The 19,508-nt window shown below is 38.2% G+C and overlaps 1 protein-coding gene across 13 annotated transcripts in view; it reads left to right on the top strand.

Annotated features, from left to right (window-relative positions):
• The window catches only part of JAKMIP1 (janus kinase and microtubule interacting protein 1), a 228,040-nt gene that overhangs the window by 150,244 nt on the left and 58,288 nt on the right, over positions 1 to 19,508 (top strand). For 9 of the 13 annotated variants that reach the window (XM_010401929.3, XM_010401928.3, XM_019287009.2 and 6 more), the window contains 9 exons: positions 251 to 958; positions 4,968 to 5,082; positions 5,826 to 5,950; positions 6,322 to 8,544; positions 9,309 to 9,410; positions 11,185 to 11,331; positions 15,746 to 15,922; positions 18,130 to 18,186; positions 18,591 to 18,773. In XM_010401929.3, the coding sequence (XP_010400231.1) occupies positions 251 to 958; positions 4,968 to 5,082; positions 5,826 to 5,950; positions 6,322 to 8,544; positions 9,309 to 9,410; positions 11,185 to 11,331; positions 15,746 to 15,922; positions 18,130 to 18,186; positions 18,591 to 18,773 (3,837 nt within the window). Of the gene's footprint in view, positions 1 to 250; positions 959 to 4,967; positions 5,083 to 5,825; positions 5,951 to 6,321; positions 8,545 to 9,308; positions 9,411 to 11,184; positions 11,332 to 15,745; positions 15,923 to 18,129; positions 18,187 to 18,590; positions 18,774 to 19,508 lie in introns of those variants that run through there. The other 4 variants (XM_010401931.3, XM_019287013.1, XM_010401933.3 and 1 more) reach the window with 4 other exon arrangements.

Genomic DNA, 19,508 nt, shown 5'->3' with positions numbered 1-19,508 from the left:
TGAAGAGCAAACCTAGAGAGGTTTGTTATGTCTAACCAGCATGAGAGAACAGCAGCTAACAGGCCACATGAAACTTCAAAGTTACCCACTAAGCAGCACAGGATTTGAAAAATATAAAAGTTAAAACCTAAGGCATCAATGTCATTCCTGAATTTTCAGAAAACAGGGGCAAAATTATCACTAAATTAAGCAAAATTATAAGGGAAGAAGATACTTAAGATGTTAACCATACATGTCCCTGAAATTATAGGTTGAAAACCAAAAGAAGTCAGAGAAGAAGCAGAAGGAAAAATTGCATTGGCTTCAGGAACAGCTGAAGACAAAAGAAGATGAAATAAAAAGCCAGTCAGAATACTTTGAGCACTACAAACAAAGGCAGAGACAACAGACAGCAGTACTGAGAAAAAGGGACTGTTACCTTCAGGGTGAGGTATCTAGGCTGGAAAAGCAAGTCCGAGATCTTAATGCCCATATTGCTCTTTTGACATCTGAGTTAGAAGAGGGAATGGTGCAGCACCTCCAGCAGAAGCTGCAGTCAGTGTGCAGTGGGACCCAGGGCTGTAAACACCCTGGCGTGGAAGAAATGGAATGGAAGACTTGTACTGAAAATGCGGAGCATGATGTGAAGAGGCACTGTGAGGCATTTCAGCAAAACCTGAAGTTCTTGAGGGAAAAAGAAGAGGACACTAGAAGAGAACAGGCAGACCTGCTGACTGAACTGCAGTGCTCTCAGGACGCTGAAGACTTTCTCAGAACAAAATTGGAAGAATCTCACCATCATGTCTATAGTTTAAAATTACCTGAAATCAAACTACAGGAAAAAGTGGAAGAGCTTTTAGATGGAAACAGAACTTCAGAAGATCAAGGTAGTGTGAAGTTGAAAAAAAAGAAAGAAAAATACCCAGAACTTAAAAGATTGGCAGAAGGGGACAGCCGTGTTAACGTGGTAAGCCAACTGGTAAGTAAAAATAATGCAAAATGTAATTAGTTTTTATCTTTGTATCACCCTGGATTACATCTGTCATTAGATGTGCAGTCAAGGCTATGTGAAAGGCTTTATCCCACCTGATTTTTTTTTCCTTATTTTTGTTTATTCATTGGTACTTCCCACTTTGTCTTTCACACCCACTGGAATTAGTAGTTGGAGCTTCATTGCATCAAAGCTTTTGTTAGGTGCACATGGAGGACACTCAAACCTTTTTTCCTTAAGCTTTTAAGTGATATGCTCACGGCAGAAGGTCTCAGTTGGCACTAAAAGTAGAGCCCAGGAGAACTTCTGGGATCTGTCTTGTGGGCACCATTTAGTGGAGGAGGACACATATGGTTGGATGAGTTTTTGCATGTTATTCATGCCCAAATGCTGGAGCAAAAAGCACACTTGACAATAAATCTTGTCTATGAGATTTTCTGGATAATGGTAAACAAGGGAAGATGGATGCAGTGTTTGTGACCGGGAGTGAGCTGAGATAGTCAATGGTTTGCAGCTCTGTAGCACTGTGATATGCCCTGAATACACTGAATAGGACTTGTTTGCTTCAAGCACTTCACTCCAGCACTGCATGGGAAAGCTCTGCTCATGCTGTAATATGGCATTCAGCTTCTGCCAATTCATTTTGCTGACAAGGAACAATTCTTTTCACAGAGTGGACTCAAACAAAGTTTTATTCTTCATGCACTGAGGTGGAGGGTATTTTTATTCTGAGACTTTATTTAAAGTGAAATCAGCCAAGCCTCACACTCATTCAGACAGATTGTGACCTGATATCCCAAGAATTCTCCTGATTTTAACTGCAGTTAACCAAGAGGTAGTGGGCATGAACAAAACCCTTTCATATAGGAGGTCAGTCAGACTGTGAGTACTTCCAGAACTGGGAGAAGCTAGAGAGGATCTTGTATCCGTAAAGCTAGAGGAAATAAAGACAAATTTTTTAACCTGGTGGTGGAATGCACCTTTGCAGGCCTGGTGATTTTATACCATTAGTGGTTTTACAGTCCCAAAGCAGTGAGCTCCAGGAGGTTTTCTCTGAGAGTGGTGAGATCATCCAGCAGTAACCAGCAGCACGTGGGTGACCTCTGTGGACAGCTCAGAAGTTGCACCTCACCCCATGTGTCTCTGTAGCTGCCCCGACGCGGCAGAAAGACCAACTGCTTACCCTGATCCATTGCTATAGTTATTTTAAATAGTCTATTCACTTTTCCTTGGGAATGAAGAATACTTTTTAAAAATATTTTAAGATACTTCTCAAGGGTCTTGCACTGAGTTGTAAACAGGTACAACAAACAAATGTACTATGAGGGGACTGCAGAGCTGAAATCAAGAGGAGTGAGGGCTTTCAGAGCCAGAGAAGAAGTAGTGAAGAATTACAATTGGTTTGATAAAATTGAGAAAAGAAGAACAAAAATGTTGGGTTATTTGAAGGTGTGAAAGCAAGATACATAACTCTCTAATTGCCTGAGACCAATCCAAGAAGTCTTCAAGAAAAAAGACTCTTTCTATGCTGTACTCTAATAAAAGCCTATTTTTTTCTCTACATGAAGTTTTCTAACCATTTCTTTTCTAAGCATTAATTTACATTTCTTATGTCATAGGAGGTTAGAGTCTCAGTTACCCAATCTTTGGTATAAATGAACAGGCCATAATTTGTGTTTACTTTAAATACTGTGTATAGCATCAGCAGCATCAAATCTTGTGCCTTCTGCATTTCTGGTTGTCTCTTCCTCCTCTTTTGGTACTACAAATACACTTGCATTTTTCTAGTAGAAAGTGACTTGAGATAGCAGGGAAAAAATTTCAATATCTGTGATAAAAGGAGGAGGGAGACATCTGGTGTTTTTCTGTAAAACTGAAAAGGGTTTTTCCCCCTTATCTGGAGTTTTACTGGCACCTATTAAAATAGAATTTCTCAGTCTCATCGCCTCAGTCTTGTAGTATTTAAGCCAAAATAGTTACAAGAAAAATCCTATTTAAGCTCATCATACTCCATCAACAGCTATAAAAATGAAAAATTGTGTGCAATACAAGAAAGATTTTTGGGCTGTTAGTTTCCTAGAAAACTGCTTGTATAATATTTCTCAGTGAAAGAGCAAATGGCATCATTTCCCTATTTCACAGCCAGGAAAAAATTAGTTTGTGAAGACAGGCTTATCACACTCCTGTGAAATACACACAGTACGAGATTTCTCAGTAAATACCATGTCACTCAAATACCAATCACATCAGTTATTTTTAAAGACTAGCCTTAGTCATTACTGCATCTTCATCAGTAATACCAGATCCAATTAGACTGAGCTCCAAGAGGTGAACTGCATCTCGTGGTGGAATGTAGTCACATAAATCTTGTAGAAAATTTGAATTTCCAATCTCAGTATCAGAATCCTGTCTGCGATGTTCCAATTGCAGTATGTGCCTGAATGAGAAGTGAACACACAGGAGAAAGCAGCTTGTTACATGTGGCTGTGTGTTGACTTACCAGTTTCTAGATGTGAGCATTAGGGGGCTTGTTGAAGGTGAAGGAAAAGTATGGAACACCAAGCAATGCATCTTTCTGCAGCTTTCACATGACAGCTGAGGTCTTGATTTCTCAGTGTGATGTTCTGCCATCCAAGCATTGTATCTTATACATCATTTCGAGTAACTTTCTTTTGACAGTACCCACATATCAATCAAGAGTTGATCTCTGTGAAGAAATAAAGGAAGAGGTGCAGGAAAGGAATGAATGTGTTCCAAGGAATTGGCATTAGTTTCAAACAGGTTGCCCAGAGATGTTGTGGATGCCCTCCCCCTGGGAGTGTTCAAGACCAGGTTGGATGGGGCCTGAGCAACCTGGTATAGTGGAAGGTGTCCTTGCTCCTGACTGAGGGGTTGTAACTATGACCTTTAGATGACCTTTAAGGTACTTTTCAACCCAAACCATTCTATTATTTGATATTACTGAGAAAATAAGGGAAGAAATCTTGGAAGTGTGGTAGTTTCCACTTAAGCTGTGTCTCTTAATCAACATATTTTAATAGAGCACAACATTGAGGCAACTGACTTGGGTTGAAATAAAAATCTCACTGGGGATCCTGTGGGAAATCAGCAGCCTTTTCTGACTCACTACGAACTGAAGACTTGGAAGTCATTGCCTATCCCATCCATATGTAATTTTAAAACTGTAGCTCAGTGCAAAGGGACCAGATTTATTTTCTGCTGGCATTTGATGCAGAGCAGTGCAGGAAGACAAAAGTGCCTGTGTTGGCTTGGTTTCTGTGGTGTAGCTGTTTTGGTTACCATCTCAATGATGTGTTTTGTTGAGACAATCAAATCTGATTCTTCTGTTCACTGAAAATGAGCACAGTGCATGTGAAATGTGATCTGCTATTATCAAGCAATAGGGGTATCTGTTTTGCATCAGGAAGTGTCAAATTCAGTCAGGGACTCAAGATGAATGTCAAGAGCAGAATATGAAATTTGCAATTAAATCATGAATGGAAAAATAAAAGTCTTGTTTGGAATGATTGTTCAGCTTTGAGTTCTTCCAACTTAGGAACAATTGTCTTTTTAGCAGGGCGCTGAACTGTTAGTCTCATTCCCTACTTGATGGGACTTTGTTTTATCTTTGCTGATGACCTTTGTTGATTTAGTCACTGTTCCACCTGTGATCTGACATACTACATGCTTATGACTCATATTTTCTTCCTTAATGCTTTATAAAGTATGAAGGGGAAAACTAGGGGAAAATTTACAACTACAACATTTACTGGAAAATGTTGAAATAAGAAAATGGTATAAAACAATAGAAGTTCTAACGAAATAATAGGTCTTTTGAATGTAAAATAGCAGAGGAAATTTATGTGCCTGGTTTTCATATCACAGACACCACATGTGTATATATATATATATATATGTATATATATATATATATATATATATATATATGTATTCTGTGGGGTTTTTTTTTCTTCTCCTCCCCCTCTTCCCTCTTAAGAATGGAGATCTAATTCAGGATGAAGTTCAGAATCTGAAATGGAGAGCAGTCTTGGATTCACTCAGAAGCAGAGCTACTCAAACTCCAGTTGTGCTGCTACATGATAAAGAGTCTGGTATACAAAGAAATCAGTTTTTGCTTTCATTTCTGTGCAATAAAGTGAAGATGATTTCATTGGGTTGTGCATGACTTAGAATGTGTAAACTCTTCGAAAATCCTCCTCATCTGTAAACTGTATCTGAGGAAGGTGAAACATTAACTGTTTGCCACCATTCACATAATGAGCTTTTGCAAGAAATCTTGGAACTTTCAGAGGTGAGGGGGTACTTTGTATGTCCTCGATGAAGCATAGTATTTGGGAATGCTGTGCAGCAGTCAGATTTGCTGTTCAGACCAAACAACGTGAAGGTTCTGATGCTGGAAAATTGTATCAGGTAAATTCTTCCAGCATAAATTAATGGGAATTTTGTAGCAAATTTTAGTGCATGTAAATGCAGACCTGCACTGAATAATTTTAACCTGTAAGTTTAATCTATAAGTTTTCACCTGCCCACTGTAATGAAGTGTGTTTTCCATTTCTAAATGCTTTGGGAACTGGGAACCATGAACCCTAAATAAAACTTACTTTAGACTTCAATATTTATGGGTTTTTGTGAAGCTTGTTTTCTTGTTTAACATCGTGCTTGTATCTGTATCACTCACTTGTTGTGTATGCTGCTGGTAGAGAAGGTAATTTTGAGCATACTCTCACTAAAATATTTTTCTGTTCAAAACATCTGCTCAGATGGTTTTGGGTTTTTTTTTTGTGTAACTGTCTGGGGAGAGACATTACATTTGTCCTGTGCTTTATCACGACAGAAACACCAGCCTGTACTTGTGATGGACTAAAGAAGATGGAGGAGCTACCAGAAGAACCTGGACCAGTTTTGGAGTGCAGTTCCAGTGCCTTTGTGAAACTTGCTGGTCTACCTGAGGCTGAGCAGGTGAGAAGAAAAGTTACTGCTGTTCTTGCTATCTTTGTGCACAGGGAGCGTGTGAAATTGGGGAGAAAATGAAGAGTTGGTGTATTTAAAGGTGAATATAAAAACAGCTTTAAATCATGGCCACTACAGATGCTTTACAAGGTGTATACAGGTGTGCACTAAGAAAATGATTGAAGTACTCATACCTAATTTGTAACATTACTCTTGTTGCAAGTCTTTAAGTAATTTGAAAACCCTTTGTATGGAAATGGCTTTTTCTCATCAATTTGTAATCAAGTATTTTATGAATGAAGTAAAAAACAAATTATGATTAGCAGCACACTTTAGTATATATTTTTCAGTTTGAAACATTTCTCATTTGCTATCACCAGGTCACTCTTGGACCACAGAGGGCAAGTACTCTAGAAGGGAGTTTCACTTTGCTCAGGTGTACCCCAAGTCATCATGCAGCAGGGCTGCTTCCCCCTTGTTCTGCAAAGTTCTCTATCAATGAGACAATTAAGGAAACCAAGGATGAAGAAACCTTTTTTCTCTTGAAGACACAAAGTATAACTCTACCAGTGAAGACATTCCCTGCTTCTGTGGTTGAAGCCCTAATGAGGAAGAAGCTCCAGCTGACCTGGTTTGAACTTGGAAGATGCCCCACAGCAGCTTTCACCTCTGTGAAGAAAGTGAGGAGTTTGAGTTTCTGTGAGGCAAATACTGATCTTTGGTCTGATGGCCTTTGCATTGTTGCAAAAGGAGGATTTTATGACAAAGCTCCTGAACTTCTTCATGCAAAGTTGCCTTCCGCTGTGGCTGAAATTTTTGCATCGTCTCTAGAAGGATGCAACATGGAAAAACATTGGGGAAACATGCAAATTCTGCCAAAAAGCATAAGTGAAAATATATGTCTGGATAAAGATTTTGATGATGAAAAGTATCACCAAAAAATCTTTACAGGGAGAGCTAAAAGAGAAGAAATACAGAATGAGAAAGCCCAACAACAACAGCTGACCTGTGATCTTGAGGAAAGTCCTAAAGTTTTCCACAAAACTGAATTATTCAGGCCTGGGAAGCAAGGAGTGGAAGCTAAAGAGAATCTCTGTAGCACACAGATTGCCCAAAGTTTCTCTGTTGCTTTTAAAGACTTTAAAAAGTGTTTTGAAGGGAGTCCTGAACAAGTGGACGAAGAAAATATCTCAGAAAACTGCATCCCTGATGTGAATAGCAGATGCAATGGAGAAGACTTAACTGAAATGGAAGAGAAGGAAAAGCAGGCTCAGAAACCAACTCACCAAACAAGGCCCTCCAGTAATATTGGCCTGAAAAAAATGAAAGACCAGACTTTGAAACTGTGTGAACCAAATGAGGAGGATTTCTCGTGTCAAAAAATAGCTGCTAAAAACATGCAACATGCATACTCTCAGAAATTTTTTTGGTCAGATGAAAAGAGGTATCCACTAAACTTACTGTTTCCTCTGCAAGAGAGGGCTGTGTGCTTAAGAAAACTATTCCTACCAGGGAACACTTTTTATGAGTGTTTCTGTCATCTGTCATCCCTGGAAGCTGGAAATGAATGTAATGTGAAAATATCTGTACTGGAAAAAGCAGTGGCTGCATGTTCTCAGAGGATATTTCTGCTGATGCAAGAGAATGAAAATTACTCCAAAAAAGTCTGCATATTACAACAGGAGAATGACAGATATGCTCAGATGATGCGTGCCCTGGAAGAGGAGATGGATGCATATTTTCAATACGTTTTAGCAGTAGATGAGGCTAACATTGTTTCATTCCAAAACTTAATTAATGAGAAAGAAGTTGCTGGTGGATGTTATAATAACTTTACAGAAGAAAACACCATGACCCCAGGAACATTTTTAGTTGAAACTTTCCCTAAGAATCTCTCATATGTTGAAGAGAAAAATAGGAATTCTGAAAAGGACTCATTGACAATTGCATCAAATAAACTTCACGGGAGTGTTCTATCCCTGAATGGAAGGAAAATGAGGTATTTCCAGCTGCTTTCTGACCTAAAAGAAGAGAGAAGCAGATGCTTCAAAGAAATGGCTAAATTATTACAAGACAATGAAAACTATGTAGCAAAATGTAATGAATTAGTACAGGAGAGACAGAAAAATTTACAAAGAATAGCTTTTTCAGAAGGTGAAAAAGAAACTTTGTTGGGACATTTGGCAGAGATAAAGTGTGAGCAAGACAAATATAGGATCTTAGTTTCAGAACTCCAAGATTGCAAAACTAGCTGTTATCAAACCATTTCTGATTTACAGGAGGAAAAATGTGTACTGAAAAGAGAGATAGACAGAATCAAGCAAGAAACTTCAGAACAGCTTGAGGAATTTCAGAAAGCAAATGCAAACTTTATTTTAGAAAATAAAAATTTGAAAGAATTAATGTCTTCTTTAGGTTTCACCTGTGAAGAGCTGAGAAAAGAGAAAAGTATAGGAACAAAGAAAAATATAGTAAAACTAAAAGAAGGAAGTCAACAACATGGTCTTAAGCCAAAGAAAGTTGGAACAGCATGTAGTGTAACACAAACTGAAGAACAGGGAGTTCTGCCTATAGATCCTTCAGATTATTCCCCTGGGAAAAAGGTAAATACTAACAGTAAGGAATGTTATCGAGCACGATCTTCTAAAGAAAGGGAGGTACCAATGTTATTTGGAGGGCAAAGCTGAATTGCCTTTGTGATGGAGGAAACTTTGTAACCTCTAACGTGAGCTGAGGTGATAAAGTTAACTTTGAAATAGAAGGCAAAATGCCAGAAAGGGGTTTTTTTGGAATGTTGTATTAGAGAATGTTAAAGTGATACAGCAATCTACAAAGTCAAAAATAATACTTAAAAGACTGCACTGTTCAGGCTTTTAAAAATTTTTTTATCTTACTGCAAGAGTAAAAGCTTTTCCAAGAAGCTTTTATTCCACCACAAGTTCTCCTAACAGAAGGAAACTTGTTATAATGGTGAAAAAATCATGTCTTGGTGAAAAGTGTGCACATGTTCATTTACTAATTTTTATTCTGATTGGGTCTAATTTTTTTATTGTTTTGATGCATATGAAACATATGTCTAAAGACAGGATCTTCACTCGTGCTGGATTTCACATCCATGTTTTTCCTTTGTAGTCAGGTAGCTTACACCACAGTGAATTTCTGTGGAGATTACTATGCACTTATAAATGCAGAATTACTACTTCAGTTGAGAATAGTCAACAGGGAAATATTTATATGTAATATGTTGATTTTATGCAATTTTTTTAGTAATTTTGGAGAAAACCATATGTTGTTCTATAAACAACATTCTATAAATGTGCCATTTTGTACAGGTGAGAAGAATCATCATGTCTTTTTGTCTATCCAGGGCATCATCTTTGAAAGCTACAGTATGATGAAAGAGCAAGTTAGAAAGGCAGAAGAGGAGCTAAAAGTACAGCAAAAGGAATTAGAAAAGTCAAAAAAAGAGGTAACCTTCTACTCTGATGTACGTCTGAGGAGCAAATTTGTTTTTGCTTCTGTTTTCTAACACGGCTGTCTTCTTTCTGCCAGGCTTTAACACTTTTGCAAAACAGGAAAGTCTCTGATCTGCAGAACCAAAATGTTCCCCTGATCTTTGAGTGATGAATAGCACAGTCACTTAGAACATAAAGTGAAGCTGCATTCCTGCAGGACACTGTGGCAGGGGCTGAGTGCCTGACACAGGCACACACAACAACCTGCCTACTCTGGCCATCTCTGGGCAGGCTGCTTCCCTCTACATCACTGAGAATAAGCAGGAGGAGAAGGCAGCAGAAGCACTGAGGGTTACTGCAAACCTGAATTGAAAGTAGTTTTTGAATGAGAAGCTAGATCCTGTGCAGCCTGGCGCTGTCAGGCCTTTGCCATATCCAGAGGCACTGCCAGACATGCTGCCCCTTCTCTCCACACCAAGTCCAGCACCACCTACTTGGAGACTTGTTTGGATGGGGTAGTTCTGTGCCTCTCTCGAGTAAATCTGCACTTTTGACTCCATCTGAGGAAGCTTTCAGTGTTGTGCCTTTCCAAATGCACTAGATATTCACATTCCTATTTTTTATTAGTCAATCTCCACTCTATGCATGTCTAAGCAGAATGTATTGTTTTTATGGCAAGTATATATTTATAGGGCTGTAACAGGCATCACTCACACTCCCTGTGGACAAACCATTGGCAGCCAACATGTGTGTTGACTATGTAAAAGAAAAATAGCAATAGGGTTTTCATGGTGGTTGTACAAAATTATTGTCCTTTGACAACTGCTTTATAAGACTTCCCAGCTTTCAGGTGAGGCAACTGGAATAAAGGGATGGATTTGGATGACTGTTGGATGTTTAGGCAAGGACTTCTGACCTTGTCTTTTGAACATGAAGATATAGTTTTACTTTTGTTTCTTTTGTAAAATCTAATTAACTTGGGTCCTTCTAATCCTTTTGTGTGTTATACAGAAGTTGTGTGTTACAATACTTTCCTCAGTTTACTTAAAATAATGTGAAACCTTTGCTTCAGAAGGGAGGAAAAAATGATCTATCATATGAAGGAGAGATTGCTGTCAGGTGACCAGCAGAGCTATTGAGGGGCTTGTTTGTGATTTTTGGTTTGGGTTTGCTTTTGTTTTTAAAGCTACAGTTAATGTGTGTAAGTGGAATAAAGACACCCTAGAAAGAATTAAAAGGTGAACATAGGGAGGGCTTTTTTTCCCCTTCTTTTCATTTTTCATTTTTGACATTGTTGTTTTGCTTCTCATACTGAATCAAACACAGCATTGTGCCAGCTACTAAGGAGAAAATTAATTCTGTCCCAGCTGAAACCAGGAAACATTCCTCAAGAAAAACTTTTTCCCCTACACAGCTAATAAAAGCTTACTTTCACTTTGCTCTGAGGGCTTTCAAAGATGTAATCTCTGAAATCATGTTTGTATACACCACTGCTTTTTTAAACTTTATTCAAAATATTCATGGTACCTTCACATTTAGAATAAATCTAAATACTATTTTTCGCATAGAGCTAGTGAGATATTCTATAGGATGTCCTTCTAAAATTGCATTAATTTCTTATGATAATATTGTAGTGTATTGTATAATTCCATTTAATTTAATCAGTTTATAACAGTCCAAAAGTTATGATGTAGAGAGCAGCCTCAAATCTGTGGTTGTAAGCTGGTATTGAAAAATGATACCACTGCTGGACTAATTATACTCAGTAATTTTTGTTCTTCCTGTTAGGCTCAGAAGTGGTACAGAGAACTTGGTTTCGCTGAAACAAGGTACGAAGAAATGAAAACTCGTTTGACACAGGCTCTCTCAGAATTAGACTGCCTTAAGCAAGAAGTTGGGGACAAAATGCAGGGAAAGCAGCACTGCAAACCAATGGTATGTATGTAAATGGAATGGAGAAATGCATGTTCCTTGGGAGGGAGTGTTGTGGCTGAAGAAACACCCATTAGTGTTCTTGGGAATAGGTTTGAAGCAAGTGTAGAGCCTCTCCAGCCACTGGAAACTTAAAAGTGAGCAGATGTTTTACAAGGTAGACCATCTGTCTGCAGAATAGTCAAGAGTCATGGGCATTATAAACACCTCACTTTTTTGTTTAGGAGGGCTCTTGTTCTGCTCTCTTGAGCCAAAGTAATTTTCAGGTGGCCTTAATGAAAGGTCTTGGAGGAGTCTCCAGTGTTCCCAGTGTTTGGCCTTTTTGCCCTGATTTCAGGCCTTGTAGCCCTGATTGCTGGATTTGGACAGGCAAAATGACACTGTGAACAGATGGTGTGGATTAAAGTCAAAGTCTTTAATGGGCACATGTGGCCCAAATATGTGTCCCCAAAATCCAGGATATCTTTCTGTCTCACTAGAATGCATTTATATCACAGAAATTCTGGTTTTGCTGTAAATTAAACATTTTTTAAATTTCCGGTGGTTCTCTGTCTTGATACAGGTTTATGTTTTCCACCAAAATAAAGTGTTCTATGTAAAGATTTTTAGTTACTGAATAATCTTCTGGAAGCAGCTTTTATCAAGACTTTTCAGCTAACCCTGAAATTATTTCTGTCCTCCTTAACTGGTAAGCTGCACAGAAGAAATATGCAATTTCTACCAGCTGGAAAAGTACATTTGTAGCAATCTACAATACTTGCAAATTCATTTTGAGCAGGTTGGATAGATATGACTTTGGAAGAAAATAGAAACAAATTCTGGAAAGTATAAGGATTCTGAGATCAGTTCCACTGCCTAAATGTCACAGTTTACCCCAGTTAAAGGTCTTAGGGCATCCTGGCTGAGGGTGTAGTTGGCCACCTGGAAGTCCTAGGCAGTTACTTCATGGTCGCTTGTACACCCTATATGGCACTTAGGGCTGGTGTTTAGACAGCTGAATTCTGACTGTTAAACGAAAAAGAAGTACAGATTTTTCATGTCATTGTGATGTATTGGCATGTAGCATCCTAATACAGTAGAATCTATTTCAAGCAAGAAGAAACTCCCAAATTGTTTGAAAATAAAAAGAAACGTGTCACTTGTTTTGTTTAAGCTAGTTAAGATTTTGGGTGCACTTTTGGGAAATGGAGCTTTAATCCTTTTGTTTGGGGATAGTCTGGGGCAATTATTGTGGATTCTATTGGTCAATAAAGTAAGATGTTAATTATTTCTGTGACTCACATGAGAATAAAATTCATCAACCTTTGGCAGGATGTTTTTACACTGGAAAATGTGCAGGTCAGCCTTTTGCTGAAAAACCCTGTCACTTTTAAATCCCTCCAACAACTAATGTTTTCAAATTAGTGTTTATTGATCAGTAGTATGTATTTATGCAATACTGTGATGCTGTTTGATTTAGGTCTGACTTCTTCATCCAATTGAATTACTTGTAGGGTTAGTGTCAAAGTTTTGAGTACATGTGTCTCATTCCAGGGTCAAAGATGCAGTCCATGTACATCACAGAACTGGGCTTATCCTTCAGTTGCACTGTTTGGTGGCAGAACTAATTATCTGCATAACTCAAGTCCATTATGTTTTAACCAAACAATATTGATTTTATTGGCACAATTTAGTGAGTAGTATGATAGAAAATAGAGTAGATATAGTTTAACAAAGGTCAAATTTATTTCAATAATTCACTTTTAAAATAAACTTTTTAATATACACCAAGCTGTTGATAGTGGGTTTGTGTGAGGTGTTAAAATATGAGCTAAGATTTTCTAGATTGAAAAAACAAGACATTTTGCCACAAAAAGGACCATGATCTACTTTTCTAGCATCATTTTACTTCCTGAGGGCAGTTTTGTTGACTGGCAATCCGGTTTTTGTTTTCAGTTACTTGCCACCCTTGTCCAAAACTGTTTTTCACTCTGCAAAATTATTAATAAACTCTTACGCAGTAAATCACAGTAATTGATGAATTTTCCTGTTCTAAACTTCATTCTTCTGGAAGACCTCTGTCTGCAATGCTTTAAAGAAGTGAAGATGTGAGCACTCTGGGTCTTTGGGATATACTGTGTTCTGAGTGTGTCTTTTAGGACTTTTAACGTGTCTTACGTTCTACAGTCCCTGATGCCCAGGGATCCTAGTTCTCACCTGAGACTCCATAAGGCTGTCATGGTGTTATTCATTGCAAGTAAAAGAGAGCTAAGATAATATATTTGAAGCTTACTGCTCGGACTCTATTTCAGTGAAGCTGCGAACAGGTGAAATACACTTTAGCCTAGGAGTATTTGGGTGAGTTTTCTGGGGTGTTGAGGTGGCCTTCTGAGTAGTGGTGCTGTGGCTGAATTTAAGAGAAATATGGGGGTGAGCAGGAAGGGGGCAAGGTAATATCTACAGCTTTAAAAATTAATAGAAGAATTTTGCATGAAATGCACACAGTAAATAAGGTGCCAGGCTTCCCCAGTGAACCCCTGATGACTGTCACAGCCTGTAGCAAATAGGTCATATTCCTCATTTTCTCACTGAGTTTTCAGACAAGCACAATTCACAGAACAAGAGCAAGATGCTGTTTTTATTTTTAATATTTAGGCACCAACTTCAAAGACTAGTGATCTTGCCAGGTTTTACAAGAATGCAGTGTGTTAAATGCTGTGTTTTGGGCTTAGTTATCCTTTGGTTATTTCCCAGTCCTAGCTGCTGAGTCCTTCATCCTTCTGGAGCTTGACTAGATAACCTATGGTCACTGCAAACTGGGGCATCTGACAGAGTGCTCATATATAAATCTTGTATGCATCATTTGTGCTTTGAAACTACAGAAAAGTGCTAGCAGGTCAGCAAAATGCAAAAGGAAAGAGGGAACTTTTCTCTGTCTCTAACCTTCATGCAAATGTTTTCTTTCCCCGCCTTTTTTTCCATAAGTAAAGGAGTTAGGGAGTGTTTCCCTTTTGGTTTTAACATCCTTTTTTTGTGGGGGAGAGAAGATGAGGAAAATACCATGTCATGGACTCATTCTCAGGCTTTTGTCCCTGCAGCCCTGGTCTAATACATCTTGATGTGTCCAGCAGTTCCCATTGTTCTCTTGACACAAGAGGGAGCCAAAAAGTTTGGTACAAAGCATTCAACATGCTCCAATGGTGTGCACAGAGGACTTGCTTCATATGAGGAAGAACACTATGACAGTGTCATATTTCTGTTCTTCTCTGTGTTGCAGTGATGTGTTGCAGGCAGAGTGATGTGATCTACAATTCAGTTTGCTGTTTCCTATGGAATGGTGCCTTCAGTGTGTTGTAGTCAAGGGTGTCAAAGCCAGAAAGGCTGTCAGAAAGCCTGGGAAGAATTTACTGTGGTGGTGTACAGCAGGGCTGAGTATTAGCTCCTCTCTCAGTTGTATCAATGTTTGTAACCATTAAAACCAAGCCATCATTCTGTTTTGTCAGAAAGTTATATGGTTTTACCACAGTATATGGGTCTGACTATAATTTTTAGCTTAATCTTTTAGACTATGTACTGTATTATCAGAAATCTTTACCAGCTGTGTGTACCAACTCAATTTTTTTTTTAATATAATAGCATAAATGTTTGTCAGGATACTTCCTTCTCCTTCCAATTTTCCTCATTCTAAATCTATAAGTTTAATCTGGCAGTGTCACTTCTAGGAACTGAGCTTATGATGCTGACCATCAATCTAGAGCTCTCACTAATCCTTTCAATCTAAGTGCATGAAATTGGAAGCAAAGAAATCAGAGAGTGGGGGAGGAGGAGTTAAATTCAGAAGTTTCTCTTTCAACTTCTTCTGTATCACTATTATTACATTTTAATGTAAAAACCATTTTATTTTAAAGTATTATAGAAATTTAAACTTAAAATCTGATCAGTGTTATTAATAATCTTCCAGAGCAAATATATATTTGGGAGAGAAATTATCTCTCTGAGATAAATATATGTAGAAGAACAAGAAGCATATTATATAGCTTCTTGTTGAAGCAGGAGACTGGGAACTTTTGAGGTTTTTTCTTACTCACTATGTGACCACAGGTTGGTCACTTAATCTGTCTTTGCCCAGTTTCCCATTTATTAAATTATTACAATACAAATATTTACCTTGAAGAAATGTTGTGAAAATCCAATTCCATACCTGCTCTCACAGGGGTCAAGTACTCCTTACATATAAAGAGTTTAAGGTTAGTGCAAAATATTAGTGCTAATATGTTCATGAAGTTTTGGAATCATACATTTTATATCAGCTTACTTCTTTTTGATGTACAAGGTAGGTAGTTATATTGATTGAGAAGTTTTGTGGTATAAAACATGATTAAGAATATTTTTGTTGTTTTATACACCTAAATTGAAAATCTGTGTATTTTCTCTCTAGCCTGTGTACACATTGAAGGATGCCCAGGAAAAAGAGGTGAATAAAATAGCCAGTAAGAGATTAGAGCAGCAAGTGTTGACCTTGAAAGCCCAGCTCAGGGACCAGGCTGCATTACAAAATCAGTTTCATGACTTGCAGAATGAAGTGGAACTCCTTCAGGCTCAGCTATGTGAAAAGGTATCATAAAGTCGTTTTCTGTGTGCTTAAATGTGAGCTTAGATGTCAGATTCTACATCTTTATTTTCAAAGGGGAAAAGCAAAATAGTCTTCTTTCCTGGGAATGAATATGAGGATAATTAAATGGTTTCCAGGTATATAAAAGTACCCCTGACTTCAGAGAAATAAGTAAAAGATGTAAACTGCCTGAGTGATCCATGTTATGAAAAAATGATAGATGATCATGAAAGTTCAGTCTCTGCTCTAATTAATCCCCATAGTGTAATGCAAGCAAAGTGATGCTGAAATTCTCTACAGAGCCACCTCCTTGGCTTAAATTGTCAGGATTTTTAACATTCCTGACTCTGTTGTTCCACTTTATCAGATTATGAAACACCAAGCTAGTGACAGAATTTTGATAGAGTTTTTCCTGACTTTTTTTGTTCATCTGCTAGGGGTACACATGAAGAGTTTCAGTAACACATTTTCAGATAGGTGTGTGGGTTGGATTTTTGTCATAGTTATTCTGGTGAGAACCCCCATGTATGCACAAGTGTACTTACACAAGCAGTTTTCACACTTGTGTACTAATTTCACCTGACAAACCAGAGCAGGTGCATTAAGATTTGCAAAGCTGCTGCCTTACAGTGTGACAGCAAAGCTGCTTCTGTAAGTGTGACTGCAGCTACTGAACTCTTGGGTGGAAACAAATTCCTCCTAGGACTTATTTCCCATTGATTTTCTTTCCTATTGGGAACTGTATTTTGGAAAGGGATGATAGTTACAGTGTGAGCCAAATTGGAATTGCCCATCAGACTCTGAAACAGCTAGTAAATGGCATGTTCTCAATAGTGCTCTTTGTTCTTCATAGCCTGATACAAGTAGAACATCCTTCTCCTCTGTCTCTGCTCTGAAATACAAGAGATTATTGTCTTCTCCCTACTGGGAACAAGTTTCATTCTACTTTCTCCACAGTAGATCCATCTTTTTACAATTTCAGTTTCTGTTTGTTTGTTTGTTTGGTGGTGGTGGTGGTTTGGTTTTGTTTTTCCTAGCCTCATCATGTGCTGTGGTTTGCTCTAAACCAGCCCTGTAAAGAGGGTTAGTGGCTTCTCTCAGGTATGGATTAGGGGATGCCTCTTAGAAGAATGGTGCTGGTAAAATGAAACTGTTTTGTAGTGTCTGGTGTGATATCAGATGGTAGGTGAGTAAAGGGTGAGACATGCTGTCCATATAAATAGAAAAATCTTAATTGTTCTATTGCATCTTCAAAATATGTTGCTCCCTGCCTCATCAAGAATTGAATGTCTCCAGTGCAGGGACCCTACTGCCAGATCTTTTTTGTTCCCCCAGTGCTAGTGCAATGTAAAGACATGTTTTCCCTGTCCTGCCTGCCCTGATTCCTCCCAAGCCCACAATTTATTAGCTGAGGGCCATGTGATCTTTTTCAGCATAACTGAATTCTCATAAAAGTTTTTTAATGAAGCATATAATATGTTTACTGTAAACTTTGCAGAAATGTAAATTTTCAGGCAAAATGAATGCAAAGAATCTGTACTTTATTGTCGAAAATACTGTAATGATTCATAATGGTAATGGATTTTTCTTGGCAAGATACTGTATTTTTTCTGCATAATCAGACAAAAGGGTTATCATCAGTAGATTTTAATCATAAGGTACAGACTAAGTCATCTGGCCCACCCTGCTTCACCTACTAATAGAGGACATGTATCAGCTGTGTCAGAGTAGAAGGTTGTTGATGTTCACTTTTCAGAGTGGAATATACATGCAGAAAATTTCTTCTCTCTTCTCTAATTTTACAATATAATATTGATAATGAAAGTGAAAATTTTCCCCCAAAGACTGTTTTGAAAGATTCACAGAGTAAATATGAACATGAGTGCATGATGAAGGATACCAAGTCTTTACTGTGATGCTGGTTTGATGAAGTAACCTCACTGATATAAGGCTCCATCTAAGAACATCCAAAAGCCTTTCTTAATTTTTAAGACCAATGCTAATGTGAGTAGGGCAGTGTTTGTATGCCAGAGCCTATCTGTGTGCAACCAGCTCCTTACAGTGATTCATCTTGTTTGTGATACAGGGTCACACAGATATGCAAAGTGTACACCTCAGAGTCAGGTCTAAAACAGATACCAAAAAACTGCTAGAGTATTTTAAAGTGCTTCTTGGATAAATTGATACAGGATATTTTTCAAATCTTTCAGGACAAAGAACTACAGAAGAGAAAGTCTGAAGTGAAGCTGACATTAGCTCCTCTGAAGGTAGTGTGTTTCCCTGAACACTGATTTGGGACCTACACAAGGTGTATCCCTTTGCTTCCAGGCTTCTGTGCCTGTGACTGCTTCTGTAGTTGTCCCTGATTAGCTGGGTGCTACTGGGCTTCACCTTAGGCAAGAGCTCACTGACATTATTGCAAGGTTGCTCTTCAGCCTGTCAAAAGGGGGATCTTGCTCATGGAAAGGGAACATCTCTTTCCAGTTTATCTGTGCACATGTACTGCTCTTGAAGGTGCAGAGGCACCTAATGATGTAGAGACATAGGAATGCAATCGATAGCTTTGGGTCAAAACGTGTGGAATTTCAGATCAGACACAAAATATAAACTTGCAGTCTCAGCAGTGAGTGAAATCACAGAACCATAGAATGTTTGTGTTCATGCCACACAGGCTAAGCTGGCTTGCCTCACCCAAAAGTGCCAGGAAAGGAACAGCTTCATTAGGAGAATGCATGGCGAATTCCAGAGGCAAGGAATTATTAACTCTGCATTTGATGAAGAGGTGAAAAACTTGGTGGAAGACATGACCCTGGCAGAGTACATAGTTGCTTTTACACCAGTGTGTGATCAAGAGGTAAGTGCTTGTCCTTCCTCGTAGGATCCTCATGTTTCCACTATTGAACTAAGTGGTGGTTTTCAAAGTGTTTAGTGAGACTCAGTGTGTAATTATAAAATATATTTCATTGCTTATTATAAATATTGCTTCTGACAAATCAGTGGAGTTGGCCATTTTACTGTTGTAGGCAGGGTTTAAATTTCAGGAGCTTATAGCAAAGTGCATCAGTGTTCCATGAAAGAAACACTCCCCTGACATTTTGACTAAGTATCTGATGGATAATGCAGCACATATTTCCCGATTTTATTTTAAATGTGAATTTTGCATTTTTTTCCTGCACAATGCATTGTTTCAGATTTGTGAAGAAGTCAGGAAAAAAAATATCAACAGTCAATTATTTTAAGACTTAAGTCAACTCAGTGGACATTTGTATTGGAAAGGGAGTTAGTCACTTGTGTTTCTCTGGCAAGGCAAAAGTGGGATAGTCGGTTTCACACCTGATTCTGTTCAATATTGTCATTAATATTTTGGATGGTGGGAATAAATTTCCTAATTTTGGAGTAGCACCTTAAGTAGATTCTTAAGGACAAGAATCTCAGTCTGGAAACCTGAAGAAACAGGAATTCCCTTGCAGTGCTTCAGTAGCCACCAACAAGTTCTTTTTTCCTTTTAATTTTCTGTTTCTTATTATTATTTTTTAAAAAGCCTGCAAAAGTACCCAAACGATATTTGGTAATATTTGTGTCAAGTGCA

The sequence above is a fragment of the Corvus cornix genome, chromosome 4 (genome assembly GCF_000738735.6).
Source record: "Corvus cornix cornix isolate S_Up_H32 chromosome 4, ASM73873v5, whole genome shotgun sequence".
Classification (NCBI taxonomy): domain Eukaryota; kingdom Metazoa; phylum Chordata; class Aves; order Passeriformes; family Corvidae; genus Corvus; species Corvus cornix.
The sequence above is the reverse complement of the archived record's forward strand: the minus strand, read 5'-3'. Positions and strand labels throughout refer to the sequence as shown.